Here is a 14,796-nt window from a genome sequence, read left to right as displayed (position 1 = left end):
ACGATGACAATAATAGATATAAAGGATGATTCTTTTATGACCCTACACTAGTTTTCTTTTAAAACATTTAAAATGTTTTAGTTTTTCTTTTTGAAAACATTTTTTTTTATGTTTTTATATAAAGTGAAGAGTGGTTGAGCATTACACACAAAATTAATACTACACTTACCTTTCCTCCCGTTTTTAATTTTTAACTTTAATATCACTAATAATATTTATTTAAAATTGGTTATTGACCAGCCAACAATTTCAGAACGTTTTTTTTTAATTTGATACATGTAATTATATACACGTTACATTAGTTTCGAAAATTGATAGCGCGCTTTCGAAATACAGATACTGGAAAAGATAAAAAATATGACTATTTCTAATATTATGAATTAACATAAAGAAAAATATTTTCAAAATAAAAACTGAAAAATTACATTTGCTTAAAGAGAAAACCCGTGTAGGGAGTTAAAAAAATCATCCGGTACATATGATATTTAATACATATATATTTTTACATTACCGTATTTTTTGATCGGTTCATATATGGATCTAATAATCATCCGACAATAACTCCATAAGAACTGTAACAGATTAAGGTTCGCACAGTTATTTATAATAATAAAATACACATTAGGTAGCTAGTAGACTTAAAATACTTTCAATTGAAAATCTATTTATCAATTCATATAAGTTGATATTTTTTTATATTTTTATTCATGTAAAAATAAAATAATAACATCGGCAGGGAACAGCGTACAAATTCAAGCACAAAAATAATTCTAATAATATACACAAGCCTAAGGCGTCAATCAGGTGAATTTTCTGATTATTCAGTTTGTCGATCAGCGAACAATCGAGTTGTGGAACGACTTCATTTTAATAATACATAAATTACACGTTTTTTTTAAATAAAAAACATGTAGAATTTTTCGTAGAGCATTGAAAACAAAAGTATTAATCATTGCATTAATGATATGAAGTTGTGCTACAATATCGATTGTTTGTAATTTCTGTAACTTATGTACACCTTACTTACATGGGTGAAGTTAATCATAGAAGTAATACCTCGGGTTTTCTTAATTTTGGCATCTATATTCTTGTCGGTGTAACTTTGTAATACTGCCGGGTCGGACAAAGACAACGCCTCGTTATCCTTGTTCTCCGATTCAATATCAATCCTACAAGTTTCATTCATAATGATTTTATAACAACCATTACAATCACTCAATCATTAGATACAAATAACTTTGTTTCATCAACTATAAGCATGTTAAATTATTTACATAAATTCGAGCCGTGTATAAAATGAATAAAATAGATGATCGGTAGTCCCAGTATTAGCCAATCAATATCTTAAAAGATAAGATTATTTTACATTGTTATTATTTTTTATACATTTTTGGTAATTAGTTTTTAATTATAAATTAAAGAATGCATTCAAATGTGATATTTTTGAAGAATTTTTAACATTTGAAGATGTATAATACGTTGGCGCAAAATATTTAATTAAACATCACTCTTTTATGATTGTTACCAATACGAAATATTATAAGAAAAAAATACGAATATACTGAACTAATATGCAATTTAACTAATTTTTTTTTTAGTGTAAAATTGTATACATACATAATTGCTGTGCCATTTGCGCCACTTGCATTGTACAAACCCACAACCGCATACTTAACCGCATCGAGTTCCGGTTGACATCTTGTACTAGCCGCAATGCTGACATTAAACATACTGGAAATACTATTAGACACTGAGCCCATTTTCTAATTAACGCCTAACGGTTAATAATAATATTGTCTAACAGTTAATAAAATATGATCTCCTCTGTCGTTTCATCGAGTCTGATATTCTAGTTAACCAATTTTTTGTTGCAAAATTGTAATATGTATGTAGTTCGTGGACAACTGTACACATCGATAACTAACAAAGAGTAATTGCATTTAAATAATACAATTAACAGTCTATACTTTAATAATTATTTTATTAGGATTAAAAACGTAGAACTATTAATGATTTAATGAACGATGGTATAATAATAAGCGTAGGTATTGGTATAACTTTAAGATTAAAAAATACTTACTATTATGTTTTTATTTTTTTAGACGAAGACGGTGAAAAATCGGTATCAGTATTGTTAGACGGCGAAGAATCCGAGTTGATATTTTTGGACAAACCAAATGCGGTGAGTGTTAAAATACTTCAGGAAGTACATTACATTAACGTTATCTGCAACCACACGATTAACCCCTTGCGGAATGGCATTAAGTTCGCGTAATCTTACGACGTTTTTAAAAAACAAAAATGAAAGAAAGAAAAGCAAAGTACATTAAAGCTAGGTCATTAATAATTATAAAGCAGAAGCTACAGAACAAGTCGGTTCGTTTAGATTGCAATCGCCTTTGCCGGGTCTAGAATAATGACTAGTCGACACGCTATGTTACTACAGGCACGTCGGGAACTGTCATGAACTCCATTGTATTCGTTTTCAGGCTACTTATAAATATATTTAGCTACAGTTAATCAAATAGTATAATGTTTACAATATGTCGGCATATAGTTGGAAGGGTCCGGGCTCGGATAGGTAGTCAGTAGTAATAAATTTCAAAAAACATAATATGAGGAACATAAAATATAAAAATATTTTAATTATTAATTTAATTTTTCTTAATATTATTTGGTATAAAATATTAAAAATATAACGTATTTTTAACTTTGTGAAAAACTATTAAATTGATAATAGTAGTTATTTATAATGTTTATAATACTTAGGAAACATTATGTTGAGACAGTTAACCTATCTTGACGATATTAAAAGTATTGTTAAAATTATTAAGATGTAATATTAATATCATTTTTTTGATATATAATTTTTGCTGTTATCGACCTTGTTTGGTTATATCAACTTTAAATATACTTCTAGCCTCTAGGAATCTTAACTCCTACAATTGCACGGAAAATTAAAAATTAAATTAAATTTCCCTAAACTTTTTTTTTAGGAGAACAGACTGAATAACATGCTATACATAAATAAAAAAATAAGAAAAGTAGCATATAAAATATAACAATAAAGCCTTCATCGTGTAAACCTATTTTTTTATAAAATAGCCTCCAGGTGCGTTTGTTCTTTACAATTAACATCCATATTATATTTTATATGATATCGGTGTACTGTAATCGCATTTCATTTACAATACGAAATATATTTTGATCGCTTAAAAACAATATAAAACCACTCAGTTTGTAATCAGTATGTTTTTCATGTTGCTTGTGAGATCAAAGTTCTAAAAAACAGTTGACGGAGTTCATATAATCGTATTTTGACACATAAGGAGGCTATACATGTTTGTCGAACGGCAGGCGACGAAAACCTAAAGCTGAAAATCTGTTCACTGTTGCAAAGAACTTTTATACACACTCTTTGTGTGTAAAAATAATTTAGTTCGGTGACCCGACTTCTGTTTGGGTATAAAAAATCATATAGTCAAAGCAAGCGCCGCTGCCCAACAAACATTGTTAGTATACAATACTTAGAAAGCGAACGGTATCTAGACTCATAATAATTTCCTATCATACACCAACTCTTAATAACTAGTGGTACCCTGTGGAAATACAACAACAAAGTCGTGATTATATTTGATTTCAACAACATAACTAGGTATAGCAAATTGTATTGAATAGGTGGTTACGAATTAACATTTAAATTCGTTTCTACAATTACTCAATCAAAAGGCAAATTATATCCACTGCCACCCCGTTGAGAAAAGGACAGTTGCTATTTTATTTGTATAGACTTAATAATATTATACTTGAACCAACGGAGTAGATTTCAACATTTCTTGTACATCAATATAGACTAAAATGTTTTTAAAATTTAATGGAAGATTGAAATAAAGATTTTAAATATGCAGAAGAAGGATATCGTTGAAGAAAAAAATATATATATATATTAATAGCAAAAGGGCAGAGGACGAAAAAATGCGTACCGCTCAATTAGTTTCCACTTAGAGCTGACATCTATACACATATTTTGTCGTTGATTCTAAAAACTTTAACAGAATAACGGATAATTTTTTAATAAAAATAATAAGTAAACAAAATTAAACAGTAATTTTAAAAACATTTTATAAATGAATTAATTTGGTCCCAATCAATTAATTAAAGAGAACGATCCATTTGATGTCCATAGTTCAAAGGCTGATCAACCTTCAATACACAAATGCAATTAAAGGATACGTCAAAAGCCTTAGGGGCATATTTTAACGAACTCGGTATAATCTAGTTATTTAATAACCGAACCAGACACCAGTAATTTCAGTTCATGAAAGGTTCAGCACCAATTCACACGTAACGTGACTGCAAGCAATGTCGAAAAGTCAATACACTTAAATTATGTGGTAGCGCCGTCGAAGTCTCGGCATGATTGATATCACGGCGAATTTATTTTTCACCAAGGCTGTTTCCGACGTTACAATAGTTTAGAAAATCATTCTGGAAGGTTTTGTAAAATAACGTTATCAAATTTAAAATGAACCACAGTTGTTATTTGTTTTATTGTTATTATACTACGTCGGTAACGTTTAACGTAACCCAGTTCATTAAGAATAAAACCGTCTGAAATAAAAATAGTAAAATAATAATCCAATATGAAACCGTCGGTTCTACCAAAACTAAAACTCAATATAATATTGTATTTTTATTTATATACACACAATTGAATAACTTACAATTTGTTGTAAAACCATCTTCAGTTTGGACAGTTGGTACCTAACTTACATAGCAATAATATATTTTAAAAACAAATAGCATATAGCGTATATACAAATAGCATATATATATAAAAAACACATAGCGGTAGAATACTTATTATATTTCCTACCAAACCTAAAAACATAACGTAATAATATTTTTTAATTGAAGTATAAATTAAACACGTGATGATCGAACTGTTGTTAAGTTAACTAACATATGTAACACAGGAAAACAATATAACAATATCGGCTATTGAAGATTCTCAACAAAATAAAATATAAATGAAAATAATTACAAAATAAAAAATAATCATAAATTGAAATATAACAGGAATAAAATAGTTTATGTTACATATTATTTTATAGTTTATAATCGCCGTAACTTAGGGAAAAAAATAACAACCAGTCCTGTCACTGTTTGCTTTTATAGTGGCCAAAACTGTAGCTCAACAGCTGTAGCGGTAATCAAAGTCCGGTGCGGCTAATTGAATTCCACGCACGCACGTTTATTCAACGGCGATAAATTACTATGGTCCAATTCGGCCGTTTTTTAATTCGATTTCTATAAATTGTTTTTGCCATCGCGCTTGACGACGGTCCCGTGCAACACATGTTCTACGGTTTTTATTGGCGTCGACGTTACAAGTGCCGTCCAAATAATATTAAGGTTACCGTTGCGCTGAAATGGCAATCCAGATTTTTGCGGCAAATCCAATTAAAAACGCGAATGCACCTCTCGCCGGTGGCCGTACCATGTTTATACACAACCGATACGCAGACGAACGTGCATAGATCGTTGTAACATTTTTTAATCAAATATTACAGGCCGGAATATCGGAAATGATTAAAAACATCTATTAAATAAAACTTAAGTACATAAAGTTTAATAAAACTTAGAGCTACAACAAAATATGTCCTTGGACGAATTATATTACCGATTGCTTAAAAAAAAACAATACAAATTTCTCTCCGCGCATCGGTTGCCTTCTTTCTTATCCACAGGGTGACTAAGTACGTTTTTTTCGATGGATACGTTGGGCTCTCTCGACCTGAATTGCATTCTTGAACACGTCCCGAATGTCTGTACAACTTCTCATTAGTGTTTCCTTAATTGGCTCTATGTTGGTACATATCATGCACAATAAGCACACGACCAACGTTAGACCCTTAACTGAAATTTGCTATGCTAAAATACTACGTTTACAAAGAACATGAGCCATGACAAAATGCCTGAAGTCGCTGAGTTACCTTTTGAGCTGTTCAGAAACTGATCTGAAAATGAATACGCGCAAACGTTATGTAACTGAACACAACAAAACATGGTTAAATTATTTTTATTTATTATTATTATAGGACCTGTCAACGGCTGTAGACTCTTAGATGGAATGTAGTTGATATTTTCAAATCAGAAGTGAATAAATCCGAATTTTAATGCCCATTATTACATATAATGGAAGTTTACTTTTTTCATAGATTCTGTTAGTGATGGGAATCGGAAAATCCGGATTTTCACAAAAAAACGCTTTTTAAGCTACTTAAAAATCATTTAAGTGTTAAATAATTTTACAATATAAAGCTCTATATCTAAGTAACATTTTTTTAATAAATATGTGAAAATAAAACAAAACACCAAAGAGATAAACTGCTTTTGAATTTCGGATTTGTTGAAATCCGAAAATCTGGAATCCGAAATCCGAAAGCATTTTATAGACAAAGTTAAGAGTTTTTTTTAAAAAATTTTATCAACAAATTTTACTTAGGTACACATCTTTATATTGTAATAGTATTTAACAATTATATGATTTTCAAATGACTTAAAAAGCGTTTTTTTGAAAAATCCGGATTTTCGGATTCCCATCACTAGATTCTATAACGAAAACGATTAACTGTTAGGTTTACCAAACAAAGCATTTTCTGTGACTTATTGCCTGAAAACGAATCTTAAATATTTTTTTCTTTACCTTCGCCTATAGTTTTACGAAAATCTACACCAAAAACCTTAATTTTACCTAAAAACCTAACTTAATTGTTCCAATAAAACAGACAGCGCTTTGTTTCGTCCCTAAGGGTGGTGTACTTAAATATTTTATATCAGTTCCTTATTTTGTCAATAATACCGTGTCTTACAATTATAAATGTACGCTATGCGAGTATACACTGTTAATCCCATTTAGATGCTTCTCGTTTTGTGTCGCGACGAAAATCGTATGTATTATGCACATACGTTACAACAAGTCTCGAATAATTTAAATAACACCGTGGAATCCGTTTCCAATTTGATTTACTGTGTACATAATTTTCCGTATAAATTGTTTAAGACTATGACACTAAAACTATCGTATAAGCTAATTATTGTACAAAAGTACAAAAGTTTACAAGTATAAAAAATGTACAAAAGCTAAGATTAACCTTTTAATGGACACACCAAAAATCGATATTCGACGTTATTATCTATTACGAAAATTGACTATTACATACAGGGGATGTAATAATGTGGTAAACATAACAGACATGATTATTTAACAAAAACTAATTTCTATAATTTCAAAATGCAATACAATCTAATTTTTCGAATCAAAACTGTTTTCTAAGAAAAATAAAAGGTGTAAATATAGAAAACACTTAGGTTAAGGAACAGGTTTATGTATATTTTCAATGCTTTATAAAAAAAAAAAAATTGGATTATTAAAAATTTTTATTGGATTAAAATCTTGAAAAACCGAAATATTTGCACAACTCTGACTGTATGCATTCCATCGCTTTATTAACATTTTTGTTTTGTGCACAGCCTAATGATTGTAACGACGTGTTCGAAGAAACGCCACACGCTTACTGTATTGTATACTCGAGGAACGACTGGGACAGTTTCAAGCAAGCTGAAGAATGGCTTCAAGCTCTGTGGAAAGCCGATTTAGTCAGGAACAAAGCTGTGATACTGGTCGGCAACAAGAACGACATTGTGAGACCAAATGTCGTATCATCGGGAGGTAATGTTGAAAATAAACCACAAATAATAATTGAATTTCAATTGACGCTGTCGAAGTGAATAGAAATTTGTTTTTGAAAGCAATTCTCTTAAATTCGTATTCTTTTATTTTTTTCTTTTATTATTTCGCTTTTGTTGGTGTCTGTATATTCCATTAGTTTCAAGAGTTATTGGCAAATAAAATATTTTTGAATAAAAATCTGTCCAGTACACATTTTTCCACATAGTATAATACTATTTAAACAATAAATTTAATTAATAATTTTTTGCAAACATTTATAATTTTACAACAAATGTATTTTGTAAAATTTTGAAAAATTTCCGTCAGTATTTCATCAAGTCAGCCGGTACTCAAATATCAGCTCAAAATAAGTTTTCCCTATAATAACTTTTAAGTGGACTGCCTTTTGAATTCATATTATGTGATCTTAATAATGACGTTAAACTATTTAATGTCTATAGATACATTTTAAATATACTTACATTTGTTTCCCCCGTTTGGTACTCTACATTTGATTAAAACCACCTATAAAAAAAATAGCTTTCCAATAAATTGCTTTTAACTAGTTGTCCGTTTCATGTTTGCATTCATTAGCATTTTGAAACAAATGTGGTCACGTAACCGTAGTTGTTTGAATGAGAATGTTTGTTCATGGCAATAATAATTATTTTAAGTGATCCCAGGATTTGGTAGTTCAATACTATACATTGTAAATGAAAGCTTCAAATACCATGCATATAATCTATTGGATAATCATCAACGATATGAACAGTGAGAGTGTGTACAATTATTTCCAAATAACTGTTGTAGAAATTAATGATTTTTTTTTTTCCAAAATTAAATAGTTTTAACTATTAAAAATATGAATACATTCAATATATCGATGGCATAGTGCACAAGTTATAAATGCATCGGAGGGCATAGTAGTTTATTAAATTCATGTAATGATATTTTGGCGTTATGAATTTTCTAATCAATCTCAGTCTTCTTCCCTACGAATACTTTTCGACAGTTGAGCATAATAATATAAAAATATGTTTGCAATTAATACAGTATGCAACGGCTATAACTCATTTTTTTTTGAACTTCTAGTCGGCAAGCAGATGGCCACTCGGTACGATTGTAAGTTCATCGAAACGTCAGTGATCATCAACTACAACGTGGACGAGTTGCTTGTGGGCATACTAACGCAGATCCGGCTAAAACTTGAGAAGCCGCCCGATAGCGGCACTCACAAATCAATCTCCATGCGGAAAAGGTCCAAGTCGCCGTTGACCAATTGTGGGCCGACGTTCAAAAAGTACAGGGGATCTCGGACATCTACCAGCCTCCGGGTAAAAGGTCTGCTGAGCAAGGTTTGGGCCAGAGACTCCAAGTCCAAGTCGTGTGAAAACCTACACGTGCTGTAGCCGATAATTCTGTAATCACGGTCTAAGAGTACAATCAATCGTCTTGGAATCGTCTTGAATACATTTTTTATTTTATAAACATTTTTTTTTCCACAAAATCTAACGAAATATTTGAGTACAATGGTTATCTGTTCGTACCAAAAAAAAAAACGAAGAGAACCTCCCTCCAATTTAAACAAACCTAAGAAAATCAATTGTGGCATTTTTGGCTTGCTAAAAATTTAGTTTTGCCAACCATAGTCATAGTATTATTATAACCTAAACACGATATAAGTTGATAAAATCTTCGATTGTGTGTAAAGCTAAATATTGACGTTTGAAGTTAATGTTTTGCAAGCCTTTAATTTAAATAATCATACTGATTCATCGTGGCAACATTAACTAATGCCCCCGTTGGGCGGCTAATAAATATTGATCATTTTTATGCTTTCTGTACAATGTGTTAGGATTTCGTGAAAATATTTATTGTTTTATTGTAAAACGCACAATTTGATTTTGGCAAATTATTTATGAAAGCCAACTCGGTATTTATAAGCTACAGACATTGAAGTTTACTAATTCGATTTAATTGACTAAATTAACGACGCAACGGTGGCCATTATGTGATACTCTAACGCCATATTAATAGCTTGATAATACCATTGGTTTTAAACTATCCAGATAGGTAGTGCTATACACAAGAACGGCGACCAATTTTATGCGGGATTCCCGCCCGTCATAGTTTTTGGACTGGACGATGGTAAACTATGACGAGGGTACCTCTTTTGACAGCGAGAACCCCACATAAAATCGATCGCCGTTCTTGTGTATAGCGCCGCTTATCTGTATATTTTAAAATCAATGTTAATAATGACAATCATCGATGAGTATGATGGCTAAACGTTAAGTAGAACGACCAAGAGATATAAACCGGACACAGTTGGAGTCGGATAGGATGTTTGTGAACGATAGAGAAAATTAAAATACAGTGTAATTTTTTTCAAATGGAAATAATCGAAAAAAGTTTGTTTTAAGTGCTTGATACTAACGTGTTGAATAAGACAAGAAACAACAATTTTTGGTTGTTTTTATGGGTGGAAATTATAATATTAACTTTTGCTTTTTTCGTTTACAATACTACTCCATCTTCAAGACCGCTATGAATAACGTTTAGAGAAAAAAAAACTTAAAGAAGCATACGCTGTGGAAACGTGTCATTCGTTTCTCCTCAGCCTGCGAGTTCATAAGCAATCATATCGCTGTTTGCCGCCGTTGATCACCAATAGATTTACGTGTATTTATAATTTACCAATACTTCTAGGCTATATTATACTATATTAGTAATTTTCGTGTTTATGCATAGGTATCGTTAAGTTAATGTGCTTAGTCTGTAGAGCGTGTTTAGGATTAAATACATTTTTGGTTTTTTATTCACTAGATAGTAATAACATTTATCGTAAGCGATTTTGTTTTTTGTTTTTTAATTTCTAATTTTTGCCGTCATTATTTTTGACAATAATGATGATGGTTTCAAGGGACCATTGCCGTCATTATTATTGCGATCGCGTTCGAAAATGCTATTTCGAGTTATCGCAATGAAATGTCGATTAGAACGAGTTTCGTTAGTATTATTATATATATATATAAATGAAAACGCAATGTTTTTTTTTTTGTTCCTAGGATAATTATTATTAATATTTTTAACATTTTAATCATCAGCAGAATCGGGGACCACTTAGTGTTGTTAGGCAGTAGTGGCGCACAGACGAACGTCGTAAACGACGCGTTTAGCGACTTTCCACGTTTGTTTGTGTCGCAAGTATTAATGAGTAATTTTGTACATAATATTAGTAATAGCATAATATAAAATTTAAGTATTAGGTATCGCGTTGTTGTATTCGCACGGATACAACATCTTAATCATAAGGTTTTGTTTTTTTTTTTAAAAGAGCCGTTCGGTAAACGCATCTTATTTCCGGTACTGCGTTTCACAAATATCTATAAACAGCTTAAGTGATGAAAAATCTACATACAAAAGAAAATCATATGTTAAAATATGAACAGATTAAAACCATGAATAACTCCAAAACTGTATAGTAACCTATAGTATTGTCAGCTTTTTCAACCGCTATACAGGATTTTTTTTTTAAATATATTATGTAAAAGTTTGTCGAGTCAAATCACAACAAGAATAATCAATGATAGTATTTGCATCTACTAACCATTTTGCTGCGTCCGGAGAGAATTTGCGTTTTATCGTTCCGACTCGTTTTTAAGTACTAACGTATAACTATTATTTTTTCATAATATAATGTGCCATTATTATTATTATTATTATTATTATAGGTGATAATATGATTAGTATGGTCTTGGTTTGAACGCCTTTGCTTTTTTTGTTAGATAAATTTCCCCTTTCCTCTTCGTTTTCTACGGTCTTCCACTTGTATTCGGATGAAACCGATCGAACAGTTAACTCGTTCGGACGTTTTCGAGCGATATTTCTTACTATTCTAAATCCTACTTTTTCTTCACGACAACCGTATCCCTAACAACTACCCTACTCGTTAAGCATATCAGGGAGCATGGCATGTGCATTCAAACAATTCACGACCTAAGTGTCAACCCTTATCGATTGGCCAACCAACACTTTAGGCCATCAACAACTTCACTGTTGGTCTACAAAGATGGGAAATCATGTCACGTGCATTGATCGTGCTCTATGGGTAAATGCGTGTAGGTATGTAATATTATTTTTTGTTTTATAAGTTGTTTAAATCTGTCGAATTCCATTCTGACTCAGCCGCGTATCAATGCACTTTGTGAACAAATCAACAAATAGTAACATTAATGTTTATAGGTCATATCTTCAATAATTATTATCACTAGTCACCTTTTTTGACGCTTGGTTTGTTTGGCATTACATTCAGGGGCACACTGAGCTGAGGAGCGTGACTGTGGACAATTTTCTATAAGAAAATCATAATACCTGTTTTATGATAAGTTGTTGGGATTTTGAAGGCCGCCTTTAAATTTGTTCACGGGCCAGGGACCTGTTTAGTCGATCACGTATAACATTTTAACTTTTTTATTGCTTTAATCATATCACCGTTGTACATTTTTACACACATATCCAATCATTTTAACTAATAATACTGTCTCGTTCTCTTGTCTTCTGTTCATGCGTTGATTTTCGCTTTGCACATAACTTCTGTCGCGTTCTCGGCCTGTGATTAAATACTCTTTTTTTTACCTTCCACTTACTTAATCTTAATAAAAGTTCCCAGAGTTTTAAGAATTTCCAACGTTGGACGTGAGATTTCTCTTGTACCATAATAATAGTAATAATAATGATACCTAAGTTAATAATACCTAGTTATAAGTACGTTTAAGTTGTATCTAGAGTTTTTTTTTTTAATTTTATTGTTATTATAATGAACACGACACGGTCGTTCATACAGTTCGGAGTATCGGGTATCAAGTAGATTTAGAAACGCATAAAATTGCAAACATATGATATATTATATTTTTCTCTTAACATACATTATTATGATAAGTAATAATGTATTAGGTTAAGGATAATAATTACTACGGGTTTTCAATACAAATAATATGATAACCACGTTTGTTTTGTACAAATAAGTGTTAACTATTATGCATCATCTTATTATAATATTATCATGCCTAGTAATAATATTACTAGGCAATAATAATTTAATATTATTTTTAAAATGTTATTGGGTTTTATTAAGATTATTTATAGGTGTATAATGTGCATATCTGTTTTCTTATGTATGCGGGTTTTTGAATAAGCGTGTTCAGATTATCTTATGTTTTTTTTTTTTTACTTATTTTATCATTAATCATTATAATAGTGTAATTAATTAGCGTTGCAAATACTTACGATTTATTACAAAGGGTTGTATTACAAATCATTATTTACATTTATTAGACTTAAGATATATGCCTAGGTATCTAACGGATTTAATGTAAGAGTAATGGTTTTTTAAATAATATTTTCAAAACAGTATAACCTAACTAATTCGTAAGTTATAATATAGCTAAAGCGTATGGTTATTGCTTAGGCTCAACATTTAAATTATACAACTTAAAATTTGTAGGTCAGAATTCAATAACTAATATAAAACAGATTTTTCATAAAATAATGTGATTGAAAATTACAATAAAAACTTTTACTGTCATATCTTTTTGTAAAATATTACGTACAAATCATTTTAACAAAAATGTCCTCTATAATAGTTTATACTCTATAGTATACATACAAATCATTCACCTTTTGCACTATGTTTAGACTTTAATTTAATACTTATTATACAGATCGTTTTCATTATTGAAAAATATGAAGTTTTGCTTCTGACTAGTTTTACAAATAAGCCTAAGTAAAACATTTGCATTTATAGATAAGTAAAATGATTTGTTTTATCAAAGTCACTTGTAAACAATTAATATTATAAAATGTTTTTGATTCATTAATTGTGTTAAGGAAATTTGGTAACATGTTATTTCATTATGCGTATTACCGTTTTGTAATTTTATTTCATATTTATTTATATAATAATACATTAAATACTAATGTACCAGTTCAATACAGAATAGTAACATTAAGTATAATGATATTTTGTCAATATATTATGTTTGCAGTGTCTTGTAAAAAGTAAAAATAAATGAATATACGGGATTTGATATCCTTTTTATTTAAAATTGTGTTTTTTATATTTTATTAAATCGTATGGGACTCAGACATGGCTTTTTTTCAAAATCATGGCTAACGGGGAACGACAATAACTCGTAGATTAGATTTTGATAATTTTTGCTTGAATGTAAAAAGCGCACATGGATCTCCCATTTTTTTTTTTATTAAATTACTTAAAGTAACAAAAATATTTAGTTAAAAACTGAAATAGTTAAACTATGACATACGAAAATTAGTATGACATACAAAAATTGAGGTTTTTAAAATCAGAGATCTATGCAGACAATTTTCTATTTCAAAAAAAAAAAGAAAAACGTACGTAGAGAATCTAATAATACTCTTAAAGGTGTCATTGTTTTTTCTATTAGGTTTTAGAACATTCTTCAAAATTACTATATAAAAAATTGTATACATTGAAAATTGTACCCTAAAGCTATACAAGTTAACCTGAGAAAATATGTTGTCATCCGCGGAATGCGTTAAAACATTATTTTTGATAAAAATTGACGATTTTTGCACCTTAATCTATGCGCTGGCCTATTCAGTCAATACTCAATTAAATACCTTAATATTTAAAAAAAATACAACAAAAGTAGTAGCTTGAATTCTTAGCAATCAGTCATGAGTTTGTTCAGAGGAACAGTCAAGCCAACTGCCAAGTATAACAGCATGGGTCTATCTGTTGTGAATCTATAATACCATGTTTATCATAACAAATAGGCCAAATTAATTTATTGGCTTATTGTGAACAAGTGAATGCGATGTATTAGGTTTGTAAATTATACCGTATACACAATAAGCAGTAACACATATCATCAATCAATAGAAAAATATATATTACGCTCTAAACAAAAAAAGCAATACATAATAGTTTAATTAGCACCCTAATTGAAGTGATCATTTTCAATTATATCAATTTAGAAGAAATAAATGGCTCTATATTTTCATTTTAAATAGCCTGG

The 14,796-nt window shown here is 30.1% G+C and overlaps 1 protein-coding gene across 1 annotated transcript in view; it reads left to right on the top strand.

The window, feature by feature from the left end:
* Nucleotides 1-12,920, top strand: part of LOC126842024 (uncharacterized) — a 136,314-nt gene extending 123,394 nt beyond the window's left edge. Inside the window, exons 9-11 of the mRNA XM_050578885.1 lie at nucleotides 2,103-2,182; nucleotides 7,537-7,735; nucleotides 8,828-12,920. Coding sequence (XP_050434842.1) covers nucleotides 2,103-2,182; nucleotides 7,537-7,735; nucleotides 8,828-9,144 — 596 coding nt within the window. The 3' untranslated portion in view covers nucleotides 9,145-12,920. The remainder of the gene's footprint in view (nucleotides 1-2,102; nucleotides 2,183-7,536; nucleotides 7,736-8,827) is intronic.
* The last annotated feature ends 1,876 nt before the right edge of the window (nucleotides 12,921-14,796 follow it).

The sequence above is a fragment of the Adelges cooleyi genome, unplaced genomic scaffold (genome assembly GCF_023614345.1).
Source record: "Adelges cooleyi isolate 19-005CV unplaced genomic scaffold, UGA_ACOO_1.1 ACOO_flye_CR_arks_rails_tigmint_CR_PRNA_41, whole genome shotgun sequence".
In the NCBI taxonomy this organism is placed as follows: Eukaryota; Metazoa; Arthropoda; class Insecta; order Hemiptera; family Adelgidae; genus Adelges; species Adelges cooleyi.
Note: the sequence above shows the minus strand (reverse complement) of the source record. Positions and strands in the feature narration are given on the sequence as shown.